This window comes from Pygocentrus nattereri, chromosome 23 (assembly GCF_015220715.1).
Source record: "Pygocentrus nattereri isolate fPygNat1 chromosome 23, fPygNat1.pri, whole genome shotgun sequence".
Taxonomy (NCBI): domain Eukaryota; kingdom Metazoa; phylum Chordata; class Actinopteri; order Characiformes; family Serrasalmidae; genus Pygocentrus; species Pygocentrus nattereri.
This window is the reverse complement of record NC_051233.1, coordinates 16,339,275-16,363,946: the sequence shown is the minus strand read 5'-3', so window position 1 is coordinate 16,363,946 and position 24,672 is coordinate 16,339,275. Positions and strand designations below refer to the sequence as shown.

The 24,672-nt window shown below is 36.7% G+C and overlaps 3 protein-coding genes across 6 annotated transcripts in view; 2 read left to right on the top strand and 1 right to left on the bottom strand.

Moving 5' to 3' along the window:
- The window catches only part of fer (fer (fps/fes related) tyrosine kinase), a 41,294-nt gene extending 35,604 nt beyond the window's left edge, over positions 1 to 5,690 (bottom strand). The window contains exon 1 of one of the 2 annotated variants that reach the window (XM_037533440.1): positions 5,252 to 5,690. The gene's annotated coding sequence lies outside the window, so the exon portion shown is untranslated. The remainder of the gene's footprint in view (positions 1 to 5,251) is intronic. The other variant, XM_017682868.2, reaches the window with a different exon arrangement.
- A 2,411-nt stretch (positions 5,691 to 8,101) lies between these two features.
- On the top strand, positions 8,102 to 10,552 carry atp6v1g1 (ATPase H+ transporting V1 subunit G1). The gene is made up of 3 exons (XM_017682854.2): positions 8,102 to 8,298; positions 9,220 to 9,320; positions 9,938 to 10,552. Exons 1-3 carry the CDS (start codon positions 8,217 to 8,219, stop codon positions 10,109 to 10,111), a joined length of 357 nt encoding a protein of 118 aa, XP_017538343.1. The 5' UTR covers positions 8,102 to 8,216; the 3' UTR covers positions 10,112 to 10,552.
- A 1,309-nt stretch (positions 10,553 to 11,861) lies between these two features.
- slc31a1 (solute carrier family 31 member 1) lies at positions 11,862 to 24,615 on the top strand. Of its 3 annotated transcripts, none has more exons than XM_017682865.2 (5): positions 11,862 to 11,996; positions 18,098 to 18,218; positions 18,535 to 18,607; positions 20,906 to 21,074; positions 22,418 to 24,615. In XM_017682865.2, exons 2-5 carry the CDS (start codon positions 18,102 to 18,104, stop codon positions 22,617 to 22,619), a joined length of 561 nt encoding a protein of 186 aa, XP_017538354.1. In that variant the 5' UTR covers positions 11,862 to 11,996; positions 18,098 to 18,101; the 3' UTR covers positions 22,620 to 24,615. The 3 variants fall into 3 exon arrangements, with proteins under 3 accessions (XP_017538354.1, XP_037389134.1, XP_037389133.1); XM_037533237.1 differs by lacking the exon at positions 11,862 to 11,996 and adding an exon at positions 12,064 to 12,083; XM_037533236.1 differs by lacking the exon at positions 11,862 to 11,996 and adding an exon at positions 16,142 to 16,443.
- Positions 24,616 to 24,672: the final 57 nt, after the last annotated feature.

Below are 24,672 nucleotides of genomic sequence, written 5' to 3'. Positions count from 1 at the left end.
ACAGCCAAAAATAACCAGTGGATTCACATTTAAAGAATTATACAATTAATACAATGATTATGAATACAATGTCTCAAATAAAGTGCTGCACTATATCCAAATAAACAGTCTATAATAAGTTCACTTTGTAATGAAACACAGATTGCCAGGGTTCTTTAAGGACCAACTATGTGCTAAGAAAGCCTATTGTGACATACTTTATTACAATGACAAGACCTGACTGAGCAAGCTGGTTCAAAGCTAGATTTCTAAGCAGACGAAGCACCTACAGAATTAGAAAAGAAACCTGATATCTGTTTGTGCCAGCCACTTTAAGAACATGACCTCTCCCTTCTTTTCAGCTTAAAGAGGACAATTTTGGCTTACACATTTAAATAGGTAAATATGACAATTTGGGCTTATGCCTAAATAATTACACTGGTAAAATATTAGAGAGGTACAAAAATAGGCTGACTTAAAATAGCTTAAATTCTAAAAAAAAGCAGCTAACAATAGAAATATATTGGCTACATAAAAAAACAAGTGGAACATATGTAGTGGTCATCCAGACTAAATCTAATCTATTGGAAACACTACAGGACTAACATAATAAAACAAATAAAACAAACACACAGTGCCACCAAAACTCTTGGGACACCATTTTCCAGCTTTGACCTAATGTATGCTCGCAAATATGAGACTCTCAAACGACACAGCACACCTGCAATCTTAGACTGCATTGAATTCAATAAATAAAGGCTTTACTGCACATTGTGTAATTGTGCAAATTTGGTTTTTTAAATTCTCTCTCACTCATAACACAATTAGAGTGGTTAGGTGTGCATCAGTAGGAAATTACCTCAACAAGGACTTGCTGTGTGCTACAGATCAGCTCTATGGAAGGAACCACTGCTTGAATGCCACTTCTGAGCTGGACTGGGTATGGAATGTCCTTACTCTGTATTAAGACTCTGAGGCTGGACTCATGGACAACAATAACTTAGGTAAAGAAAGGCTCCTCCAGACCTCTTTTGTTACAAGCTCTGTGACATTTCCTAGCATGTACAGACCTGAACAAAAATGTGCAGATATTTCAGACTTTTCTGTGCAATGCAGATTAAAAAACAAAAGCTAAGATTTATTGTGATGAGTGAACTAAAGTGGAACACATTGAATTTTATATATATATATATATATATATATATATATATACACACATACATACACACACACACACACACACACCGGCCACTTTATTAGGTACATTACAATACTAATTGACTTTGAATACTTTTAAGTGACTTTGAACGTGGCATGGTTGTTGGTGCCAGATGGGCTGGTCTGAGCATTTCAGAAACTGCTGATCTACTGGGATCATCACGCACAACCATCTCTAGGGTTTACAGAGAATGGTCCGAAAAAGAGAAAATATCCAGTGAGCGGCAGTTGTGTGGATGAAAATGCCTTGTTGATGTGAGAGGTCAGAGGAGAATGGGCTGACTGGTTTGAGATGATAGAAAGGCAACAATAACTCAAATAACCACTTGTTACAACCAAGGAATGCAGAATACCATCTCTGAACGCACAACACGTCGAACCTTGAAGAACATGGGCTACAGCAGCAGAAGACCACACCAGGTCCCACTCCTGTCAGCTAAGAACAGGAAAATGAGACTACAATTCGCATGGGCTCACCAAAATTGGACAATATAAGATTGGAAAAACATCTGGTCTGACGAGTCTTGATTTCAGCTGTGACATTCAGATGGTAGGGTCATAATTTGCGTAAACAATATGAAAGCATGGATCTATCCTGCATTGTATCAATGGCTCAGGCTGGTGGTGGTGATGTAATGGTTTGGGGGATATTTTCTTGGCACACTTTGGGCCCCTTAGTACCAATTGAGCATCGTTTAAATGCCACAGCCTACCTGAGTACTGTTGCTGGCCCTGTCCATCCCTTTATGACCACAGTGTACCAATCTTCTGATGGCTACTTCCAGCAGGATAATGTCACAAAGCTCATATCATCTCAAACTGGTTTCTTGAACATGACAATGAGTTCACTGTACTCCAATGGCCTCCACAGTCACCAGATCTCAATCCAATAGAGCACCTTTGGGATGTGGTGGAATGGGAGATTCGCATCATAGATGTGCAGCTGACGAATCTGAAGCAACTGCGTGATGCTATCATGTCAATATGGACCAAAATCTCTGAGCAATGTTTCCAACACCTTGTTGAAAGTATGCCACAAAGAATTAAGGCAGTTCTGAAGGCAAAACAGGGTCCAACCGTTTAGTAGTGGCCGGTGAGTGTATACAAAACCCCAATTCCAATGAAGTTGGGACGTTGTGTAAAACATAATTAAAAAGAAAATATTGCAAATTGCAAATCCTTTTCAACCTATATTCAATTGAATACACTACAAAGAGAAGATATTTAATGTTCAAACAGATAAACTTTATTGTTTTTTCAAATATTCACTCATTTTGAATTTAATGCCTGCAACACGTTCCAAAGAAGTTGGGACAGGGGCATGTTTACCACTGTGTTACATCACCTTTCCTTTTAACAACACTCCATAAGCGTTTGGGAACTGAGGACACTAATTGTTGAAGCATTGTAGGTGGAATTCTTTCCCATTCTTGCTCGATGTACAATTTCAGTTGCTCAAAAGTCCGGGGTCTTCATTGTCGTATTTTGCACTTCATAATGCGCCACACATTTTCAATTGGAGACAGGTCTGGACTGCAGGCAGGCCAGTCGAGTACCCGCACTCTTTTACTACGAAGCCACACTTTTGTAACACGTGCAGAATGTGGCTTGGCATTGTCTTGCTGAAATAAGCAGGGACGTCCCTGAAAAAGTCGTTGCTTGGATGGCAGCATATGTTGCTCCAAAACCTGTATGTACCTTTCAGCATTAATGGTGCCTTCACAGATGTGCAAGTTACCTATGCCATGGGCACTAACACAGCCCCATACCATCAGAGATGCTGGCTTTTGAACTTTGCGCTGATAACAATCTATACAGTCCTATTCCTCTTTGGCCCAGAAGACACGACGTCCATGATTTCCAAAAACAATTTGAAATGTGGACTCGTCAAACCACAGGACACTTTTCCACTTTGCGTCAGTCCATCTCAGATGAGATTGGGCCCAGAGAAGTTGGCGGAGTTTCTGGGTGTTGTTGATATATGGCTTTCGCTTTGCATGGCAGAGTTTTAACTTGCACTTGTAGATGGAGCGACGAACTGTGTTCACTGACAGTGGTTTTCTGAAGTGTTCCTGAGTACATGTGGTAATATCCGTTACAGAAGGATGTCGGTTTTTAATGCAGTGCCACCTTAGGGATCGAAGGTCATGAGCATTCAATGTTGGTTTTCTGCCTTGCTGCTTACTTGCAGAGATTTCTCCAGATTCTCTGAATCCTTTGATGATATTATGTTCTGTAGATGATGAATTCCCTAAATTCCTTGCAATTGGACATTAAAGAAACGCTGTTCTTAAACTGTTGGTCTATTTGATCACGCAGTTGTTCACAAAGTGGTGAACCTCACCCCATCCTTGCTTGTGAATGACTGAGCCTTTCAGGGATGCTCCCTTTATACCCAATCATGACACTCACCTGTTTCCAATTAACCTGTTCACCTGTGGAATGTTCCAAACAGGTGTTTTTTGAGCATTCCTCCACTTTCCCAGTCTTTTGTTGCCCCTGTCCCAACTTCTTTGGAATGTGTTGCAGGCATCAAATTCAAAATGAGTGAATATTTGCAAAAAACAATAAAGTTTATCCGTTTGAATATTAAATATCTTGTCTTTGTAGTGTATTCAATTTAATATAGGTTGAAAAGGATTTGCAAATCATTGTATTCTGTTTTTATTTATGTTTTACACAACGTCCCAATTTCATTGGAATTGGGGTTGTGTGTGTGTGTGTGTGTGTGTGTGTATATATATATATATATATATATATATGAAGTTTTTTATATAATTTAATACACACTGTGCAGTATATCACAACTATTACTGTAATGACAGTTTTCACTATGCACTTTACACTACAATATTGATGCAACTCAAAGTTAGCCATGTCTATAATATGTGCTGTTAGACTCCCTCATACCACTCAGTGCCTGCTGTCTGTAAATAGAGTGAGTCTGTCTCATATGCCATGTAAATATGTAAATAGATAATCTTTTTTACTTTATTTTATTTCTATTGTACTTTAACTTATGTCTTATGTCTAGGGATCAATAAAGTTCTATCTATCTATCTATCTATCTATCTATCTACACACACACACATATATATATATAAAACTTTTGAGTCACAGGTTTTTATGGTAGTAGTAGTGACTATTATCAAGTGTATGAATCTGAGGACAAACCTGTCATAGTTTCATGTTAAAGAAGTTGCATCCATCAGGCATATAAGTGCAAGTTTCATTATTGAAATTATATAGATAAACAGCATTATAATAATTATATTTTACGCAGTTTATTTTTGATGCATTTGCAAAAATGCAAATGTGGGCATTTTTATGTGTTTATAAAGTTAACGTCAGTAGGGTAGTAGCACACAAGCCAAATATGATGACCACTACTCTTCATTGTAATAAAGCAATGTTAATTAGTATACTTTTCAGTACAACTGACAGAATGCACCCGCACAGTAGGCGCTATGGGTGCGCAGCCATCCGTATACATATAGCTATTACCACGGGGGCAGAAAACAGTAAAGCCCTGTTAACCTCATGGTGTAAAAGATTAAACGCGATGAGATGAAAATTACTGGCGTTTTGATCATGTAATACTACGTGCGATTTACGGAGCACTGCCTAGGAATTACTGTTTTGACAGTAATCTCAGCCAAGTTTTCTAAGAAAGGTGACAAAAGTGACTGTCGGACGGATAGCCTCCCAAAGCTCTGCTTCGTTTAAAATTACTGTGAATTCCAGTTTAAATAGCAATCACCTTTACGGTACGTAAAGTATTTCCACGAACTCTGCTAATAGTTCATATACACTATAGTGCAAATTAATTGGTTGCTTTTACAAAAATATAAGACGTTAACGTCACTCGGGTCTTTCAGTACTTCGCTAACATTAGCTAGTTAGCTAACCTAGCACTCCTCCTAGTGTTGTGTGGCCTTTCCATTTGGAAAACAGTCAAGCGGTGGCAAAAGTACGGGTACGCTAGATTTACACCAACACAAATACAATATCGCATGATTAAATAGTTATTCAGTGAAATACTTAACCGACTTACATAATTTATGTATTGTGCTGTTTCTCCGTGTTTCCTGATTCCTTGATATTCCCCTTTTCTTTTGCTCGGTTGCCGGAGTTGGGATTCGGGAGGGGTTTCCGCTCAGGATTGCTGAGCTCCCCGGCCTGGATCATGACGTTTACAGCACTGCCCAAGTCCCCTGCCCGTGTCTGCTTCTGTATCTGAGAGTGTGATGTGCGAAGACACTGCTACCCATGGACTGAATAATGGCAGCATGATAACAATTATAACACATTGTGTATTCTGCATAAGCAATAGGACATGAGATGGAGTGTGTTATCGCGAAATAACATCACGGCTGTGGTTTGGTCGTAGTTGCTTTTATACAACAGTTAAATAAATAAAGTAAGGAATAAATAAACTGGGCCGTGAACATGTTATTTAATATGTTTTAATGTTCACAATTCCTTCCGTCATATTACAGCCCCTTAACAAGCAGCTCCGCTCCGCTCACTCACTGCACAGCCAGTAGTTCGTTCTCCAGCTTTTATTTATTTATGTTTTGATACTTTCAAATCAAACCATTTATATCCAAACAATGTGTTTGATTGAGTCAGATTACCCCCAATGTAGGGCCAACTGCTTGTAAAGGTGGATTGTTGGTGGCATGTTTGACATGCTACGTGACAGTAACAAGCTCTGCTCACTCGTAGTTCGTTCTCCAGCTCCTCACAGACCAACTTACGGTTTAGTAATGTAGTGTAGTCTCATCGTCAGAGTCTGACCAAATCGGCTGTGGGTCAAATGTAATCTTCAAAGTATCCATTTTCTGCTTGTGCACAATGTAAGAAGTAAAAACATTCAAATGGCTTGAGTGTCTCCTAGAATATCACAAATCCGTGATGTTCTGGCAAAATAACAAGCACGGTTAGAACGCTTCTCAACCCATCAGCTTGCGCAGCCGGAACTAACTGTTGTATAAATTGTAGCATAGAATTTGTCTCACAAATAGGTAGAGATGCTTGGTACGAGGAGATCTACGTAGGCTACGTTTTGTTATGTTCCTTCTTTCTAGAAGTAGTCAAACCAGATTTACCCCATCTCCGATTACTATCTACATTTTACAAGTTCTTTTTCATTACTTATGCTGTCATTTGGTGAACATATATCACATGCCAGTATTATGTCTAAACAGTTGAACCTGCTGTCTGAACATAACCTGTGTATATGTTTTGCATTTAACAAATAAACTCCATACCACTGGATCACTGCTGTTTGTCATGTGAAAGCCTAGATATAAGTAACCACAGATGCCACATAACCAGAAGAAAGACATCAATCCTGTTCAAAGGCTGCTGTAAGTTTTTAGTTTGTTACCATGTGACATTCTGCTCATATAATTCTGGCAGAATTCAATAACATTATTCAAATGTATTGTATACTTGTTTACATAGTGACAAGTTAATCTGCAATGCAAGTGCAAATTATCCATAAACGCTATAACAGCATTCATAAGAAGAGAAATGGGAAGAAATACTGTAAAATAATTAAATTCAAGAGGTTCCTGGGTCACCTGAATCATCAAAAGTACAAGTTGCTCTCAGTCTTTTTCCCCTGTATGTAATGTGTTGCATATAGGCAATGATAAATAACATGTTGATATACTTTAACTTTTTTTACTGTAAATATTAAAAATAATATTTGAAATGCTTCCATCATGCACTGTTAGAAATAAACGTACTATGCAGGTACATGATTCATTCATAAAGATACAAACAATGTAAATGTATCCTCAAAGGTATAACAGTGGTTTTAAGGTCCAATGGTGAACATTACATGAGTTTTTTCCTAATGGAAAAGTAGATATTTGTGCCTTTTTATAACCAACCTTTTAAATTTGAACAATAAAATAAAAAGCCTGGAGACTAGAGAGGGGTAGGGGTGGGGTGTGTGTGTGGGTGGAGTCAGTACAATTTAGAAAATATAATTTCAGTGGATTCTAGTGCAGTTGTGTTCCCTGACTAAAAGTACTGGGATGTACCCCTGAGGGTACCGCCACAGTGACAAGAGGGGTCCTGCCCCAGTGACAGTGTTGTACCTTTTTTTCTGAGAGTGTAGCAAATTCTACTAAGTGTTATATACATCCCTGTCAAATATAGCTTACAGGTCTTTGAAGGTTTTCAGTTACCCAGGTTATTGAATTGTGTAGTAGTAGAAATCCAAGGGGACTGAATTTGTGGTATAATCTTAATGGAGAAATAGTGTGTTTAGTGTGACTAAAGCTATGTAACCAGGGTTACTATGGAATTGTAAGTATCTGACAGATGGTGTCACAGATGGTGGTGTCTCTTTCTTTCTTTTATTTATTTATTCATTCATTCATTCATTCTTTCAAATCAAACCATTTATAACCATACACGTCAGATTACCCTCAAGAGCCGACTGCTTGGAAAGGTGGTTTGTTGGTGGCATGTTTGGGCATTAAAACAATAACTGAGAACATCAGGTTCAGACATCTTTGTAGTGCAGGATCTTTTGTGTACACGGTTTTCTGTCTTATTGTGTTGCTAGCCTTGGAATGCACAAGGATGTTGAAAGACCTCCTCAATTTCTCAAAGACTACAAACAAAATACCCGCTGCTATGTCCCCCCCACTCCCCCTCCCGTTTTTACTTCCTTATTGCTGTTTTGAGATGCCTGGACTGCGTGATGGTTGACACTTTGGAAAATGTTTATTTTATTTTTTTACTGTAGAAATAAAAGACCTTTAGAAGAAAGGGTATTAATACTGGTATATGGACGCTAGCCTTGGTATTAAACCCTCTAAATTAAAATATGACCAATGGAAGAATCGGACTCGTCACGTGGTTTTACACAAGCACAGTAACGTGACGCACAGTCAGCTGATCTGTGGCTCTAATTCTAGCAGTTGACCTTTGCTGCGGAACACAGCCCTGAAATTGGTGCGTTTGGTCTTAATTCGCGGAGCAGATATTTTTTAACTATGGCAAGCCAGTCTCAGGGTATTCAGCAGTTGTTACAAGCTGAGAAACGGGCTGCGGAGAAGGTCGCCGAAGCCCGTAAACGTAAGTTGTATTTTTGCTACTGGAATCGAATAGACGGGGGAACATGGCTGTCTGTCTGCCTGCCTGGCTATTAAAACAGCAAGTCACAACGACATCAGCTGCTCTTACTTTGATAACGAATTGAGGTGGACACTTAATATTAAACAGACATGGTTGTAATCAAGATGAGAAAATGAAATACAGTAGTCCTGGCTGTGCGGTCTTTCTCTACAATAACAAACAAGCACAGCATCTCGTTAGCTGAAGGTGTAGCTAGATTTAACAATCTCCCCGCAGTGCAGATCGCTTGTCACCGATCGTTCGTCCTGCATGCAGACAAAGACGCGACAAGACATTTCGTTAAATTACATGTGAATAGGAAACGTGAAGGTTCATTCTACGGAGGCCGAGAGAGAGAGAGAGAAAGAAAGAAAGAAACAGAGTCTTTCATCTCTCTGAACCAGACTGAAATATTACTGCATTACCAAATATTATTTGGATTTGGCTTGTGAATTATTTGTTTATTTGTTTCTTGGGGGGGAAGAAAGGTGGGCTGTAATTTAAATATTACGTCACTTTGGACTGTTTCACAGTGATGAGATGCTAAATTATTGTTACACTTTTTCTGCAGACAGGCTGATCAGTTTCTCATTGTATGTATTGTAATGTATTTGATATTTGAATCATTGGTTTTATTTACAAAAGGATCTTCACAAAAACAGTAAGATTTTCCTTACTGAAGGCATTGACTCATTGGCTATATTGACTCAGTTCCGCTTTAATTCCTCTATTTCTGCTTTTGCCTTCAGACTTTTCGTACATGCAAGAGAAGAAATTCCATAAGCAAGCCACATTAGATAAGACTTTTAGATAAGATTGCTATTTTCTTTTTTCCTAGTCCACTTTATATGTGATATCACACAATTTTTCTTTCATCTTCAGGTAAGAACAGACGCCTAAAGCAAGCCAAAGAGGAGGCTCAAGCAGAGATTGAACAGTATCGTCTGCAGAGGGAAAAAGAGTTCAAGACCAAGGAGGCTGCGGTGAGACCTAGCTATAGAATAAAATTAAGAATTTTATTTAAATTCCATTTAGCTTTCCAGAATTCAGACCTTTTTGTGCATAATTTTGAGCAACATTTTTTTCAGCTATTACAGGAATGCTTGAAAAGATGTTTTAACTAGGAATAACCAAAAGATGCAATGAAATGATATGTGGGGTCTTATGCATTAAGGAATTTATGACCTTCGGTATGATTTCCGTTGAAGTGACTCTCCCAAAGTGGACCACAGCAGACACCAATACGATATGTGACATATTCCAAAAAGGAGAATAAAGTCAGGACAGGTTAAGGCAAATGTATATACTTTAGGAGGATTCATCATTATCATAATCTATAAAACTATTCTGAGCTGTTTCACACTCGGAGTGTAGAGGCATATCAACCATGGTTATCAAATGAATTGTGGAAATGTCAGAGTGAAATGTTATGTATGAGTAGTCAGACATTAACTGTAAGCATAATTTTCTAGCTGTAACTTTACTAAAGTTGTTATGTTTGTTTATGTACAGCCATTTAAGTCAAGTGAACAGGTGTCCGATCCTGTTGTGGGTCTCAGTCAGTGTTGTTCAATATATTAATAAGGAGGTGTGTTTTTAGGCTCTGGGATCTCATGGTAACTCTGCTGTGGAGGTTGACAAAGAGACTCTGGACAAGATGAGCTGCATCCAGAAAAGTTACCAGCAAAATCGGGAAGCTGTGCTGAACAACCTGTTGAAGATGGTTTGTGACATCAAGCCAGAGATCCACACCAATTACCGTGTTGCTGGTTAAATATGTCTCTGCCATTTTCAGCATAGCATTGAAAACACAAGCAACACAGATAAAAACTGGCATTGTACAGCCATTAAGATGTTACAACTCCATTAACAGAGCCATACATGTATTAGAGCTAAACCAGTGCACACTCGTTGATTCCCTTTGTGAATAATACATGTGTGTGTATCTCTGCATCTTGCTATACAAAGTGTTGTTTATTTATAAATTTAAAAAATGCAGTTGTTTTGTTTGACCAATGCATAAAACTGGACATCTGATTGCTTTTTTCTGTGGCCCGTTTTGTGTGACAAATCTATATTGTCTACAAATGTAATTTTTTGTCAATTTTGCTCTGTGACTTTGTGTTGTAGTCTTGGTGTGTAGCTGACATCCTGCTGTTTGTACCAGCTGTGAAAATGCAGTAAATTGTATTAAATTGTTGTGTGTATACAAGGACTGATTATGGTTGTCTTTTATTACTTTTCAGCACTACTAAGCAGCACACTTTTGCCTTTCTTTGCTTTATAGTAAAACACATCGATCTATCCCAAAACATATCAACACTTATTTTCTACTTAAAAACTAGTTCAGTTCAAAAAAAGAAAATGAGATGGAACCAGCTTCCATTGATGCATTAAAGGTTATGGTCACTGAAGGGTAGTTTGTAGCTAATGAGGTGGCCAAATTAAAATAAAAAAAAACTTTCTATAATAATAATAATTATTATTTGTAATAAAGCATCTCGAATTTCTTCAGTTAAAAAAACGGAATTCACGTGTTTGATGTCCTCAGTTTATGATGTGAAACCAAATAAATGTAGTTTTGTATCTGAGTTCCGCTTTGTGTTGCACACTGTCAGGAAAACTGCAGCTACGACACGACTGCCATGTGACCACAAACTGGCTCTGATGTGGCACAGGAGTGAACTTTGTAAGATTGCATCACGTGACTTCAAACGTAAGCGAGTGAACTGTGAGACTATTGAGTTTTTACGTATACTTCTTGAAGAATAAGAGTGTAATAAAAATGAAGTCGTTAATTTAGCATATTTTGCCTTATTGTACGAAAATATCAAGTGGATATTATGTCCAGAACTGCTTATGAAAAACTACTGCTGAAGAATAGAAAGAAACTTGAGCCACTAAGTAACCTAACAAACCTAATCGACTTAAGAAATTTTGTAAAACAACATTCAAAGTATTCATAATTTCTGTTTTGACTAATAATAGATGTCTCCATACAAATATGAAAATTAGGTGTCAAATATTCTTTTAGCAGCTGGTAAGTTAAAAACACTTGATTTCATGCATTTCACCACAGTAGAGCAGGCTGTTCAGAGCTACTGATAGATGTTTCATTTTATTGCACATTGAACAAACCAACAATTAAAGCCTTGTATTAAAGTAGCGTAATATTGTGAGAGATACACTGAGAGAAAAATAAAATAAATAAAAAGTATTTCTATTGTCATTTTGTAAAGGGTCTAAACATTTCTACACATCACCCAAACAAACTTTCGCTATAACGTAACGTCGTTTCCTTCACCAATTCTACAGTGGTAATGTTAAGCTGGTTAGGGACAACAGAATTAGCATTAAATATCAATAATAGGAAGGTGCTGTGCTGAAATTTTGACATTTCTATATTTTTCAACGTTGTTTTTAATAAACAGACGGCTATCGCGAGAGCAGGACTTTTATTGAAGAAGTTTCTCTCGGTTCAGCACACATTTTGTCGCTGGCTTCTTTTACGCCATGTTACGTTACATTTTTTTTAGCACTTTGCGGCGCTGTTTGCCACAGTGCGGGGAGTACGCTACTGATTCTTCGACATATGTGATTTCAATTTGAAATATTTAAATACTAACAGTCTGACGAAAGATTCGACGGAGGACCGTACGGTACGTGACTGTTGAACTGAAAGTGATTAGTTATCTATCAAATCTAACGAAAGTTGTTTGGAGCAGCGCTTCCGTTTTTTGACCTCTGTAAGTTACATTGCTGTTTGGAAGAGCTCAGCTCAGCAAACGATTTCTGATGTTGACTTACTACCTGGCAGTTTAGGTGAGGATAGGTACTGTGTCACATCGCTTTTCAGTGAGAGCTACGATATATGATTTGTCAGAAAACTGCCAGGAGCACTTATTTTGACATCACTGTAAAGTTCAAGAAGCTTAATTAACATCATGTTTAATCAACCTCAGCTGTGCATTCTGGCAGGGATTGATGTAATAGCCTCCAGCTTTGATTAGTCGGTTTGGCATAAATGTCGTGAAGGCACAATTGTAGTTAATATTGTCTTTTTTTCTTTTACAGCAAAAGTTAGGCAGGTCTTATTTGCTTGCAGCTCAGGCGACCTGACAGACTGAATTACTTTTCTTACCGCACTGAGCGTCGAACATCACATTCCTCCTTGTATATAAATTCATTATGTTATGTAATATTCTGCAAAAATAATTTTCGACTATTAATATTTTCTCAAATAATGCCTAGCATGCATTGCGCAAAAAAAAAAATCACACAATCGTTGGGAATCCCTATAGTGTGCAACAAATTCTAACTGCTAGCCTTTGATCTAGAGGCTAATAATTACGCCTTTGGTGCTAGCTAGAATTAGTAATATAACACTAATCCCAATTAGTCAACCATTCATCCAGTGTATGTTAAAATTAGAAAACCTCGCAGGTAGACATGTTTACAGCAGGGGTAGCAATGGTTACATTTTTTAATATTGGCCATAGTGCCCCTTAAGTGAGTTATATTACTTTTATTTTTCTTAATTTTTATTAAAAGATACTGTTATCAAGTATTTATGTATCTAGAACTACACAGAAGCTGTACAGACAAAGAGCATTTTGGTTTCCTAAAAATAATTTAAGGAAAGTTGTACATTGTTACATTGTAGGCAGGCAGATCAGTACCTGATGTGAAAAACAGGAAGTAAAACATGAGATTCTAAATGTGCTCTCATGAAGGTACTTACATTTAAGAAATACTCATAAAACAAATTAGTCTAAATGTGCAAAAGGTTGTATTTAGGGCTGGGTGTATAACAATATATGTTGTAATCTGTTGTCTGTAATGTTGTTCTGAGCATATTGTGGATGTAGTCAGTACTGACCAACTGCATGTTTCATTATAAAAGTAACAAAATTAGTCCCATTAAACTATAGTGTAACAGTGTGCCATATATTGAATGAGAAACAATGTATTTACAGATTTTCAGTATTTTTTTAGATGCAGCTCCACAGGTTCTTTTTTTCTGTTTCAACTGATCAGATGTCTGAAAAAATAAATATTGTGACAAGAAACATGATTTCTTAAATATCACAATATTAAATGTTTGCCATGTGTCCCACCACTACTTCTAGTGCATTACTTTTTACTGCTTATGCTTATTAATAACATTGATACAAAAAGACAAGAGTTTGAAATTGCAAGGAGGAGTCACTTTTGTAATTGATTTTTAAAGATGAGATGTAAGAGTCACTTTAAAAGTTCATCAACAGAGTTGCCCAGTTTGCTTCATTATGTCCTAGAATACAAACTTGTGTCAAGTGTTTGCTTTTTGAAAAACCATAGTTTTCTTAACAAGAAGAATATTACAGTTAACAGTTAAATGTTCAGCTCTGTCCCGTAGTTCAGGCTACTTTTTACTGTTCAGTGCACAGTTGTGCAGCTTCTTGTGTTGTATAGCATGCATATTATATATAACGAGCGTTTTTTGTTTTCGTTTCACTTCTAACACACCAATTAAGAAATTGTCTTGAAGTTGCTTTTATTTGGCTTCGTGTGGGAAGCATGCAGGAAGAATAAAACAGTATTTGTCTTTGTTGTTCAGTTGTAGATTTTAACCATGTGTTCTGTGTTTTTGGCTTTCGGCCATGTTAACATTACAGTCCACTTCTACAAAGGATGCTTTTTGCTTATACTTGTTTGCACTGTACACTTAAACCCTGAGCAGAACAATTCAGCAAAGTAAAGAAACAGACAACATAACTGCAAGTGTATACTTTGCTCGGGTAGCCTTTGTCTGATGTGCAAGTAAATATCAGACAGAATAATCAGACTATTTCTGCAAATCAAACTGTTTTTTAAGTTGTTGTGGTCGTTGATCCAACTTAATTAGGAAGTTATTTGTTAGATACTAGTATGGAGGATCCTAGTAAATTAGGATTAAATTTAAGGCTATTGAAGTGTAAGGTTTTGTTGCTGTGTTGTTAAATCCCTGATCTTATTTTGGAAGTCTAGATTAATGGCCTTGAAGCTTAAGCTCCATGGCACTTACCACTTGCATTACTTCAAAGCTCTGCAAATGAAAATACTTGTTCTAGATTTTCTGTATGAGGAGCCAAAAACAACTTCCTGCCAACTCAGATTAATGAGTGGGACATGTAATGAATAAACTCTCATTGATGTAATGTCTTCTTGTAACTAAATTTTGACTAGCTAAATGCAAAACAAAAGGGCATTCTAAGTCGATGCCTGAGATTGTGAAATTCCAGATTTGACTGTGTGGAGTTTTTTGAGTTGTTACTTCTGGTTTAAAAATGTTACTCTTTGTACTTCATCTCATTCAGATTTTTAACTCCACTACATTCAAACAGTCTAGTTAACACAGGGTAGAAATACTGACTGCAAAAAGCAGCAGATTACTTCACTCTCTAGAGTAGTGGTCTGTAAAATGCATAAAATTTATTGTCATTATATTTTGCACATGTATCATGGTATTATGTATTTACTTTGCATTAATGAAATTAATGAGACCATTTGTCCTGAGTACTTGTTCTCTGTGCAAGCCTGACAAAACAAGCCTGGCTTATTTTGATTGGATCTGTTCTGCTGTAAAGTTGCACGAAAATAAATCTTGCAGAGTAGTAACTAGATTGAAAGCACATTTTCAAAAATTTGTATTTATTAGTTTTTGTGAACTTTGAATATATATATATAAATATTATATATATTAGATATAGATATAGTTATAGATATGTGTGTATGTATATATGTATGTATGTATGTATGTGTCAGTACACATAATATCCAGAACCTGATATTTTACCCAGCAATGATCTAAAATAAATAGTTAATGGTAATCATGAAGCCATGACATGTTTGCCCTAATGTGTTATGTTATAATGTCATCATTGTCATAATTAATATTCTGCATCCACAAAGATTTTAAAAATTTTCTGGTTGTCTGTGCAGCACTACATATTAAATGATTATCAAATCATTACAAATTCTGTACTGTGAGCAGGGAATATAGTGACTTATCTTCATTAATCCTTTTAAAAAAAAAAGGATTGTTTTGCATTAGTATCCTTGTTTGTGTTCTGCAAAATCCGTTGTACAACAGTTATGTTAACTGAGATCAGATCTGTGCTACTCCAGCTGCTGCACGTAGCACAGTCCATGCCCAATTTTATTACTTATGAGCACAAAGGTTTCTGCATCTGATCATAAAGGGTAATGTTTGACATATTCCCCAGAAAAGTGGGATATTAAAAAAAAAGAATAGTTCATATAAAGTCAAATCTTAAGATTGTTAATGCCATTATAATCTGTGGTGATGTTATTTATGAGCGAGTGTAATCTTTCGGTTTTTCTTCAATAAAATTATCATCAACATTATTTTAATAATATTTTTCAGATTATTGTTAAAAATGCTCCATTGAGTAATGTAATATTGAACATTCAGGTCAACACTGCAGAAAGACCTATTGGATTTATGGGAGTGAATTCACCTTGAATAGACTATCGTTACCATGTTTGGGAGCCCTGTTTTATAAAAAGATCAGAATTAGCAGCCAGTTTAGAGGCTTTGTCTGAGAAGAAAATAATTAAATGAGCAGAGAACCCCAAAAGGACTAAGAAAGTTATGGGACAGAAGATATCTTCAGACTTGATTAACATGTTCTATTGTTTTTGGCAGTGTAAAATAGCTAAGTGTGATGTAAAAGAGGTAGAGATTTATTAGATGCCATGACAAGTTGTGGACTGGGAGTGGATAAAGTCTTGTAATTGACTCATTATCTGCTGTAGAAAATTAAAGCCAAGAGAGAGATCACATGAGGAGCTCAGTCATGAGAGATCAGCTTAGTGTTCAGCCATATTCGCTACATTTACTCTACTTCTGAGAGCCACGGTGGCATTATCTAAATTACCTTTTCATGCCCTCACTGAACTAAACGTGAGTGTGTAAGACACTGAGAGGAGATGTTGAGATAGCATATTATTATTATTATTATTATTATTATTATTATTATTATTATTACATAGTTATATTAACAGGTCTTGCAAAGTCAGTTTCCTTTCAAAAATTTCAAGGAGAGCTGAAGCTGTGATTAGGTAAGTTAAACATCTTTTAAAGAAAACCAAAATAAATTGTTTTAATAAGGAATTAGGCTGTTTGAAGAAGTGAACTTTGTTTGTACCTGTATTATTATATTACATATATTGAATTCTTGTTGATGGTGTGCAGCATGTTCTCCAGTAGCTCTTATTGACTTCACTTGTAAATCACTTCTCTTTTTTTTTGGTATGCCTTTTTTGATTCAATGTTGTTTGCTTCTGAACACTGTAAAAACAAAAAGTGTAACATTGCTAAAGTTGTTTTGACATGTTTACTTGAGGATGTAATTGTAAATGGATGTAAAATATTACCTTTTGATCCTCTAAACCAAAATGTTGATTTGCATTGTTTCATTTAAAATATTTATCTGAATTGAATAAAGCCAGTTAAATTGCTTGATAAATAAATGTAATTAAAAGTAATTAAATCAATGATGTTTTACAGTGCAGTGTGATGCCAGTCATGGATTCAGAAGTGTATGAGGTTGAAATGATTTCAAAATATTATATTTTAACAAATGAATAGTTAAAACAGCATTGAAATGTAATACACTACTTAGTCTCTTTCAAAGGTCTCTGTCCCTGTCTTTTGTGGAAACTGCTGTCAGTGATCAGAATTAATCAGTTACCTGGGTTCATCTTATCTACTTTTATATTGTTTATAGCTCAGTTTCACTTTTAAAGATTACTATTTTTGCACAAGAACATTTGTTTTTACAATCCTTTTAAAATTTTTAAATGTGTATTTGGCTTGAATGCTTGATATTGACTAATAGTGGAGTTTCTTAGAGCCAGGCAACATGAGGTTGATGTAGGATTGATTCTGGCTCTTTTTATTGCTGCTCTATCTGTCAAGGCTGGCCTTCTCTCCCATGCAGTCTGTCCCCCAGGCTATATCAGGCCTTTCACAAAACGTATTTTATTGCCACATTAGGACTTTAGTTGTTTTATACGTAGCCATGTATTGGATTATAGAGACAGTGGTTTCTGAGTCTGTCGCCTGGGATTACAAGTGGATTCAATTAGTGAGGGGCCTTCTGCACTGCTTGAGAAGCTTCTATTTCTCTTCCTCTCCTGATTTCTGGAATTGAAGGAAGTGATTTGTAGAATTTCTTCTTTAAAATGTTTGCTTCAACACTTCTTGCCTATAAGGATCACACATGTAAAAACAATACACATATGCTGCATCAGCCACTGGCCTCAACTTGTGTTTGTCTGATAGTGATAAAAACTAAAGACCAAGGGGCCACGTCAGGCCCTGGCAGTCAACCATCATCAGTGTGGTGCTGAGGGCAAACCATGGAGATTAGTTTGCTTGCTTCACAGGCTTATGTCACTGTTAAGCAGACAATCCACCATCAATCTTAACTATAAAGGAAAGCAGTTGAGTTGAATAAACATAGTTCAGTTTAGCAGAAGCAACACATGAATATTTACATTTTTTGTGGATTTTCTGTGGAATATCAAACTTGTGTAGTATCATAGTATGGGAGCCCAAATGATTTCATAATATGCTTAAAGTAGTTCTTTTATCGTAGTTCTTTTTATTTGATCACTACTGTTGTATTTATTACACATAAAAGTTGTATGGAGGTCTACACAGTAATGCCACGTTGGTTTAATATCTTCATCTTTTTCTTTTCATGTGCAGGAAGATGGAAGGGTCACATGCTCACCATGACCACAGCACCATGCCTTCTGCAGTCACTGACCCACACGCAGGCCACACAGCGGACAATGCCTCAGGCTCTGGAGGCCATGAAGGCATGATGGTCTGTAGATGCTGCATTGCTGCATTGGAAGTGTCTTCAGAGTGAACTGTTATATATTTGCCTATATGTTATTTCAACAATAATAGATAATACTATTATATAGAAACTACTAGCCTTTACTAAAACAAATGTTACAATGAAAACATATTGGTAAACTTTTTGACAGTCTGGAACAGTATAGTTTTCATTTTATAGTAGCTGTTGTAGGATCTACTGGAAAGCATTGACAGTCAAAACATTTATTTTCTATAGATTTTTTTTATTAATATTTAGAACCCACATACATTGTTACTAATATTCATGTCTTTTCTTGTAGCATATGACATTTTACTTTAGTTACAAACATGTACAGCTGCTGTTTGCTGGGCTAGTCATCAACACACCTGGAGGTGAGTCTGAATCATTACATATTATTGTATGGTAAATAGAATATGGAAGTTCAGTTAGTGCTGTTGGTAGGAAAATGAAGCCTGTTACAGCCTTTCTATGTGTAGAACATGGTGTTTTGAAACTTCTTGGTGTCTTAAGAGAGTTTACTGTTTAGGACCTTGTGAACCTTACTTCTGTCTCTCACTCTCTTAACTGTCTTGTGCATGGGTAGTGCATAGTGGTTTAGCATTAGTCAAAAAATGGTAATGCAACTTCCAAGTAAATGTTATTTGAAAAAATACAGTGGTGCTTGAAAGTCTGTGAACCCTTTAGAAGTTTCTATATTTCTGCATAAATATGACCTAAAACATCATCAGATTTTCACACAAGTCCTAAAAGTAGATAAAGTAACCCAGTTAAACAGAAGACACAAAAATATTATACTTGGCCATTTGTTTATTGAGGAAAATGATCCAATATTACATATTTGTGAGTGGCAAAAGTATGGGAACCTTTACTTTCAGTATCTGGTGTGACCCCCCTGTGCAGCAAAAACTTCAACTAAACGTTTCCGGTAACTGTTGATCAGTCCTGCACACCCATTAGCCCATTCCTCCACACAGAACAGCTTCAACTCTGGGATGTTGGTGGGTTTCCTCACATTAACTGCTCGCTTCAGGTCTTTCCACAACATTTAAATGGGAATAAGGTCAGGATTTTGACTAGGCCATTCCAAAACATTAACGTTATTCTTCTTTAACCATTCTTTGGTAGAACGACTTGTGTGCTTAGGGTCGTTGTCTTGCTGCATGACCCACCTTCTCTTGAGATTCAGTTCATGGACAGATGTCCATTTTCCTTTAGAATTCTCTGAAATTCAGAATTCATTATTCCATCAATGATGGCAAGCCGTCCTGGCCCAGATGCAGCAAAACAGGCCCAAACCATGATACTTCCACCACCATGTTTCACAGATGGGATAAGGTTCTTATGCAGGAATGCAGTGAACATGAACATTAGCCAATGTGAGAGAGGCCTTCAGTTGTTTAGAAGTTACCCTGGGGTCCTTTGTGACCTCGCAGACTATTACACTCCTTGCTCTTGGAGTGATCTTTGTTGGTCGACCACTCCTGGGGAGGAAAACAATGGTCTTGAATTTCCTCCATTTGTACACAGTCTGTCTGACTGTGATTGGTTGAGTCCAAACTCTTTTTGTAACCTTTTCCAGCCTGATGAGCATCAACAACTCTTTTTCTGAGGTTCTCAGAAATCTCCTTTGTTCGGACTATGATACACTTCCATAAACATGTGTTGTGAAGAGCAGACTTTGATCGATCCCTGTTCTTTAAATAAAACAGGTTGCCCACTCACACCTGATTGTCATCCCATTGATTGAAAACACCTGACTCTAACTTCACCTTCAAATTAACTGCTAATCCTACAGGTTCACATACTTTTGCCACTCACAAATATGCAATATTGGATCATTTTCCTCAATAAACAAATTACCAAGTATAATATTTTTGTCTCATTTGTTTAACTGGGTTCTTTTAATCTACTAGGACCTCTGTGAAAATCTGATGATGTATTCTGCATATTTATGCAAAAATATAAAAAATTCTAAACGGTTCACAAACTGTCAAGCACCACTGTATATTATTGAAAGATTTCAAATACATTTGAAATGTTAAAATCCTCATTGATGACAATTTATGGACTATTTTCACCACTTTTTCTTGTATTATTTTGGCATTGCCTACATGATCTGCTGATGCTGTCAGTATTGTTTCTATCAGCACGACATATTGTAATGCAGAGTTGCGCACATTTACCTCTTTTGTTAACTACCAGATTTTGTGGGTGGTTTTGAGTAGAGAAACTTGCCCACCAGGACCAGAGTTGATTATGGCAGAAATCATATACACAATAATTTCTGTCAGTATTAAGATCCATTATTTAACATGATCATTGACTTTGTAAATATCATAACCAAAACCCTTGTCTATCATATGCTACTATGTGGCTTTGTTAGGGTACACAAACTTCCTTTGAAAATCTGTACTAAGTGTAGTGAGGAGAGAGGCTGTCACAGTGGGGATTAAATTCTTAGGTGAAGCATTCACCACTCTAAGGATTAGTTTGAGCTGTTACCAAGATTACAAGGAAACAAATCCTGAATGACTGGAAGTTTTCTCAGGCCTACCACAGAGCAGCATGCTTGAGCAAGGTATTGAATTGTGGTCTCCATGAAGATACTGATACTGATACTTCATTCTAGAAATTGACTTTCATACACTTTCTTCTGACCTTTCGTTCAGAGATGGTAGGAGCCTGTGTTGGGGTGTTTTTGTTGGCTGCATTCTATGAGGGACTGAAGATTGGTCGGGAGGTCCTGCTGAGGCGCAACCAAGTCAATGTACGCTATAACTCCATGCCAGTGCCAGGTGCTGATGGCACTGTTCTCATGGAGACTCACAAAACAGTTGGGTGAGTGGCTAGAGAGAGACACTAAAACATACTAGTTAATGATGCAGACAAGTGAAAAATTGGTAAGTTTTTTGGCCAGAACAGTTTCTAAGAGCCATTCTTCTAATCTTCCAAACATATTTCAACAGCTGTTTTGATGGTGGTGGATAGTGTTGTTTTACAATTTGGTTTGAGGTCTGGTGATTTTGAAGGCCAGAGCATATGAGAGATGTATTTGTAATACATCCCTGATCCCTGTGTATGGGGGCATTGTCATCCTAGAAATGAGTACTCCCATACACAAGAACATTAATCAGAACATTAATTTGTAGTGAGTGACCCTAAAGACCACCTAAAGGGATAAGCTGACAGAAACTATGCATGGAAAATAGCATAATAGCAGCATAAGTCACTATAGTCACTCCTCACTATAAATGACAAGCCTTTAGGTCTGTACTCTTCTCTTAGATTGTGCCACACATGCAATTAAACACTTTTCATGAATATGGTTGAAGGGTTAAAGCGGCTTAGAAAATGGATGGATGGATGGATGGTTGAAGGGTTATCACTTTTTTTTTCTTTTTTTTTTTTGCACCAGAGGACTATCAGAGAGGGCATTCTTCTTTCTAATGAGGGGTTTATGTTCTGCAACTCTACTATATTACCTATCTCTACGAGTCTGTTTACACCTTGCATTAACATGCTGCTTCTGTTCGATGCATATCTGGATAAAATTCTGTCATTATATTTATACGTTTAGTTTCGCTCACATAATTGTAAATGGATGATGAAGACTCATTTCACTCATTTAAACTTATGTTAAATGCTTTTCTATTTCTGATCACCTCTAAATGTATATTAAGTAATCTGATTGCTTACAGTGCATCCAGGGGGTGTTTACACTTGGCTCTTCAAGTGGTCAAGTGTAATCCAGACGTGATCCGATAACCATAAACACATGCCAATGCAAAATGACATTAAGTCATCTGAGAAACAATTGCTTCTGTTTTTCCTCAAATATCACACTATTGCAGCAGCATCAGTAATTAAATATGGACTTTAGCCTGTTTACCAGTGCCCTTCACAAAGATCTAAATGCAGATGTTACTTGAGTCACTTTTCCTATTCATTATATTTCTCTACTCATTAACTCAGGGTTTCACTTTGTCATCCCTAATATTGAACTTATTAAACCTACCTTTGTTCAATCAGCACTTTCCCAGTAAATGGCTTCAAAGTACACTAGGCAGAATGATCAATAAAGATTAGATTTGTGCAAATATGGATTCTTCCATTGTGTGACTTGCTCTCTTACCTGCCTTGCTGCCCTATTAAACACCCTCCGTGTTTCCCCTTTCTTTTAGCCAACGAATGCTGAGTTTGGCACACATGTTCCAGACAATACTACATGTCATCCAGGTGGTGGTCAGCTACTTCCTAATGCTGGTGTTCATGACCTACAATGGCTACCTCTGCATCGCTGTGGCAGCAGGAGCTGGGGTTGGCTACTTTTTGTTCAGCTGGAAGAAAGCAGTAGTGGTAGACATTACAGAACACTGTCATTAACCTTAGAGTTGGCTATGTCACACACAAACACATGTACTTGCTATTTGAAAATATGAAAAACACATACAGACCCTATATTTAATTCAGAACCAACATTGTGTAATCTTTGCCAGAGTCAGCAGTGTTAGTGATATTTATCATACTAAAGATTAGTTCTAGGTCCCTTAGTAGCAAATGTCATTTTATAAACTTTTTTCTTCTCCTTCATTAGTTTTATTCAAAAGCCAGAATGTCACAGCCCCCCTAAAGTCCACTCACTCTGGCATCATTTTGTTCTCAGTATTGTTCCCTTTCAGTCATCGTATCTTTGGTTACTCCTTCATTTATACGCCATTCCTCTCTGTGGGTGCCATGAGTAGTGTGTGCACAGCTTTACAGTCTACCTCCTAGTTTATGTTACACACACTATTTGAAAGGCTATGACTGTCATTTGTTCTGCACTACATAATCCACTCCACACAATTTACAGGCCCTTGTCCATAATGGGAAATGAAGAGAGAGCACCTTATTAAACCTTTTGCCTTAAAACAGGGAAATAAACTGAAAGGTGTCAGCAGTAAAAAGGCAGAGCTCCTAAGAGGTCTAGAAAATAGCAGTGAACTTCAAAACAAACCACGCATGAGATTAGGATGGGTCTGTGCATTTGTAACACCTGATTAGAGTTGTAAATGTTTTTTTTTTTTTTTTTTTTTTTTGCTTTGTAGTTGTAGAATTGCTGAAATGTATTTTGAGGTGAATCCATGACAAAGTAGTGCTGCCAAGACAGAACACTGCAGGGTTGAATAATGCTTTTAAACTTTGCTTATGACTATCAACTCTTGTGTGCACACTTTTTGTGCATGCATACATTGGGCTTCATTCACCAATGTCTTCTCAAGTTTTTTTTTTTTTTTTTTAATGTGTTCTTGAGATGGGCCCCATCGAAAAATTCTCAGATCCTTCATGTGTTAAACCGCAAAATTGTTCACACCTTTTGAATGTGTGTAGATTCTGTTCTTAGCTGAGAATAAATCCTAAATGAGAATATGTGATGAATGTCAGAAACTTCAGAAAACTGCTCGTGTTTTAAGAAGAAATTCTTAAGAATGGTTGGTGAAATTAGGTCTCTTGAGAAAAAGAGGTGATCACACCTGGTTGGCTTTGGCATGAAATTTTATCTAAAATTTGCTCCCTGTGGAGTATTTTAAGTAAAAACAAAATGGTGAAATGCAGACTATATCTTTGATGCCAGTGTGTCCTTTAATATTCCTTTTTATATTTATAGCATTCTACTACTGTAAACTACAAAACATACAGCTCACTATTTTTTGCAATTAATTTTTTTCCTCATTGTTAGGTTTTATGTAACAAGCCAAAAAATATAATGACAAAAGGTGTAAAATTCTCTGAAAATCAATGGTATTAATATGTAACTCTGTGCATTCCTTATTGCAAAAAATGGGCCTCACCTATTTTCAGCAATTTGTTTTGTGGCTCTGATTCTTGATCGCTGGAGTGTGCTTTTTTCCTGTTGGACTTAGCTAACTAATGCAAGTCTTCAACTAGATATCTGCCTTACCAATCAGAAAAAAGGCACAATCCGAAACAGTTTTACAGGCATTAAGTACTTGGACATAGAAGTGTGTTCACTAGAAAATAATCAACTGATTTCTGATTGAATTCTGTTGATTTTGTTTTAGTTCTAATAGTTATTATATAATTTTCAAGATATTGTTTGTACAAGCTGCCAGAATACTGTGTGACACTGGATTTGAAAGTCATCCTCCTTAATACCAGGTTTAAATAATTATAGAATAACTGGATTTAGATTTTGGTCTATACCATAGAACCAAGTAAGTGCTGAAACATGCTGATCAAGTATCAGTAGGATTATGGCTTCAAATCAAGTGCAGCATCAGTTTTAACTGTTTACAATTGTCATTTGTGTAGTTTGACATACAGTGCTGTAATCGATTAAGAAAATTATGGAATGTAATTAAAAGCATAATTGATGTGACTTCTGAAGACCTTGTTTTGTATATAAAAAGACTGATAGAGTATTATTAGTGACTGA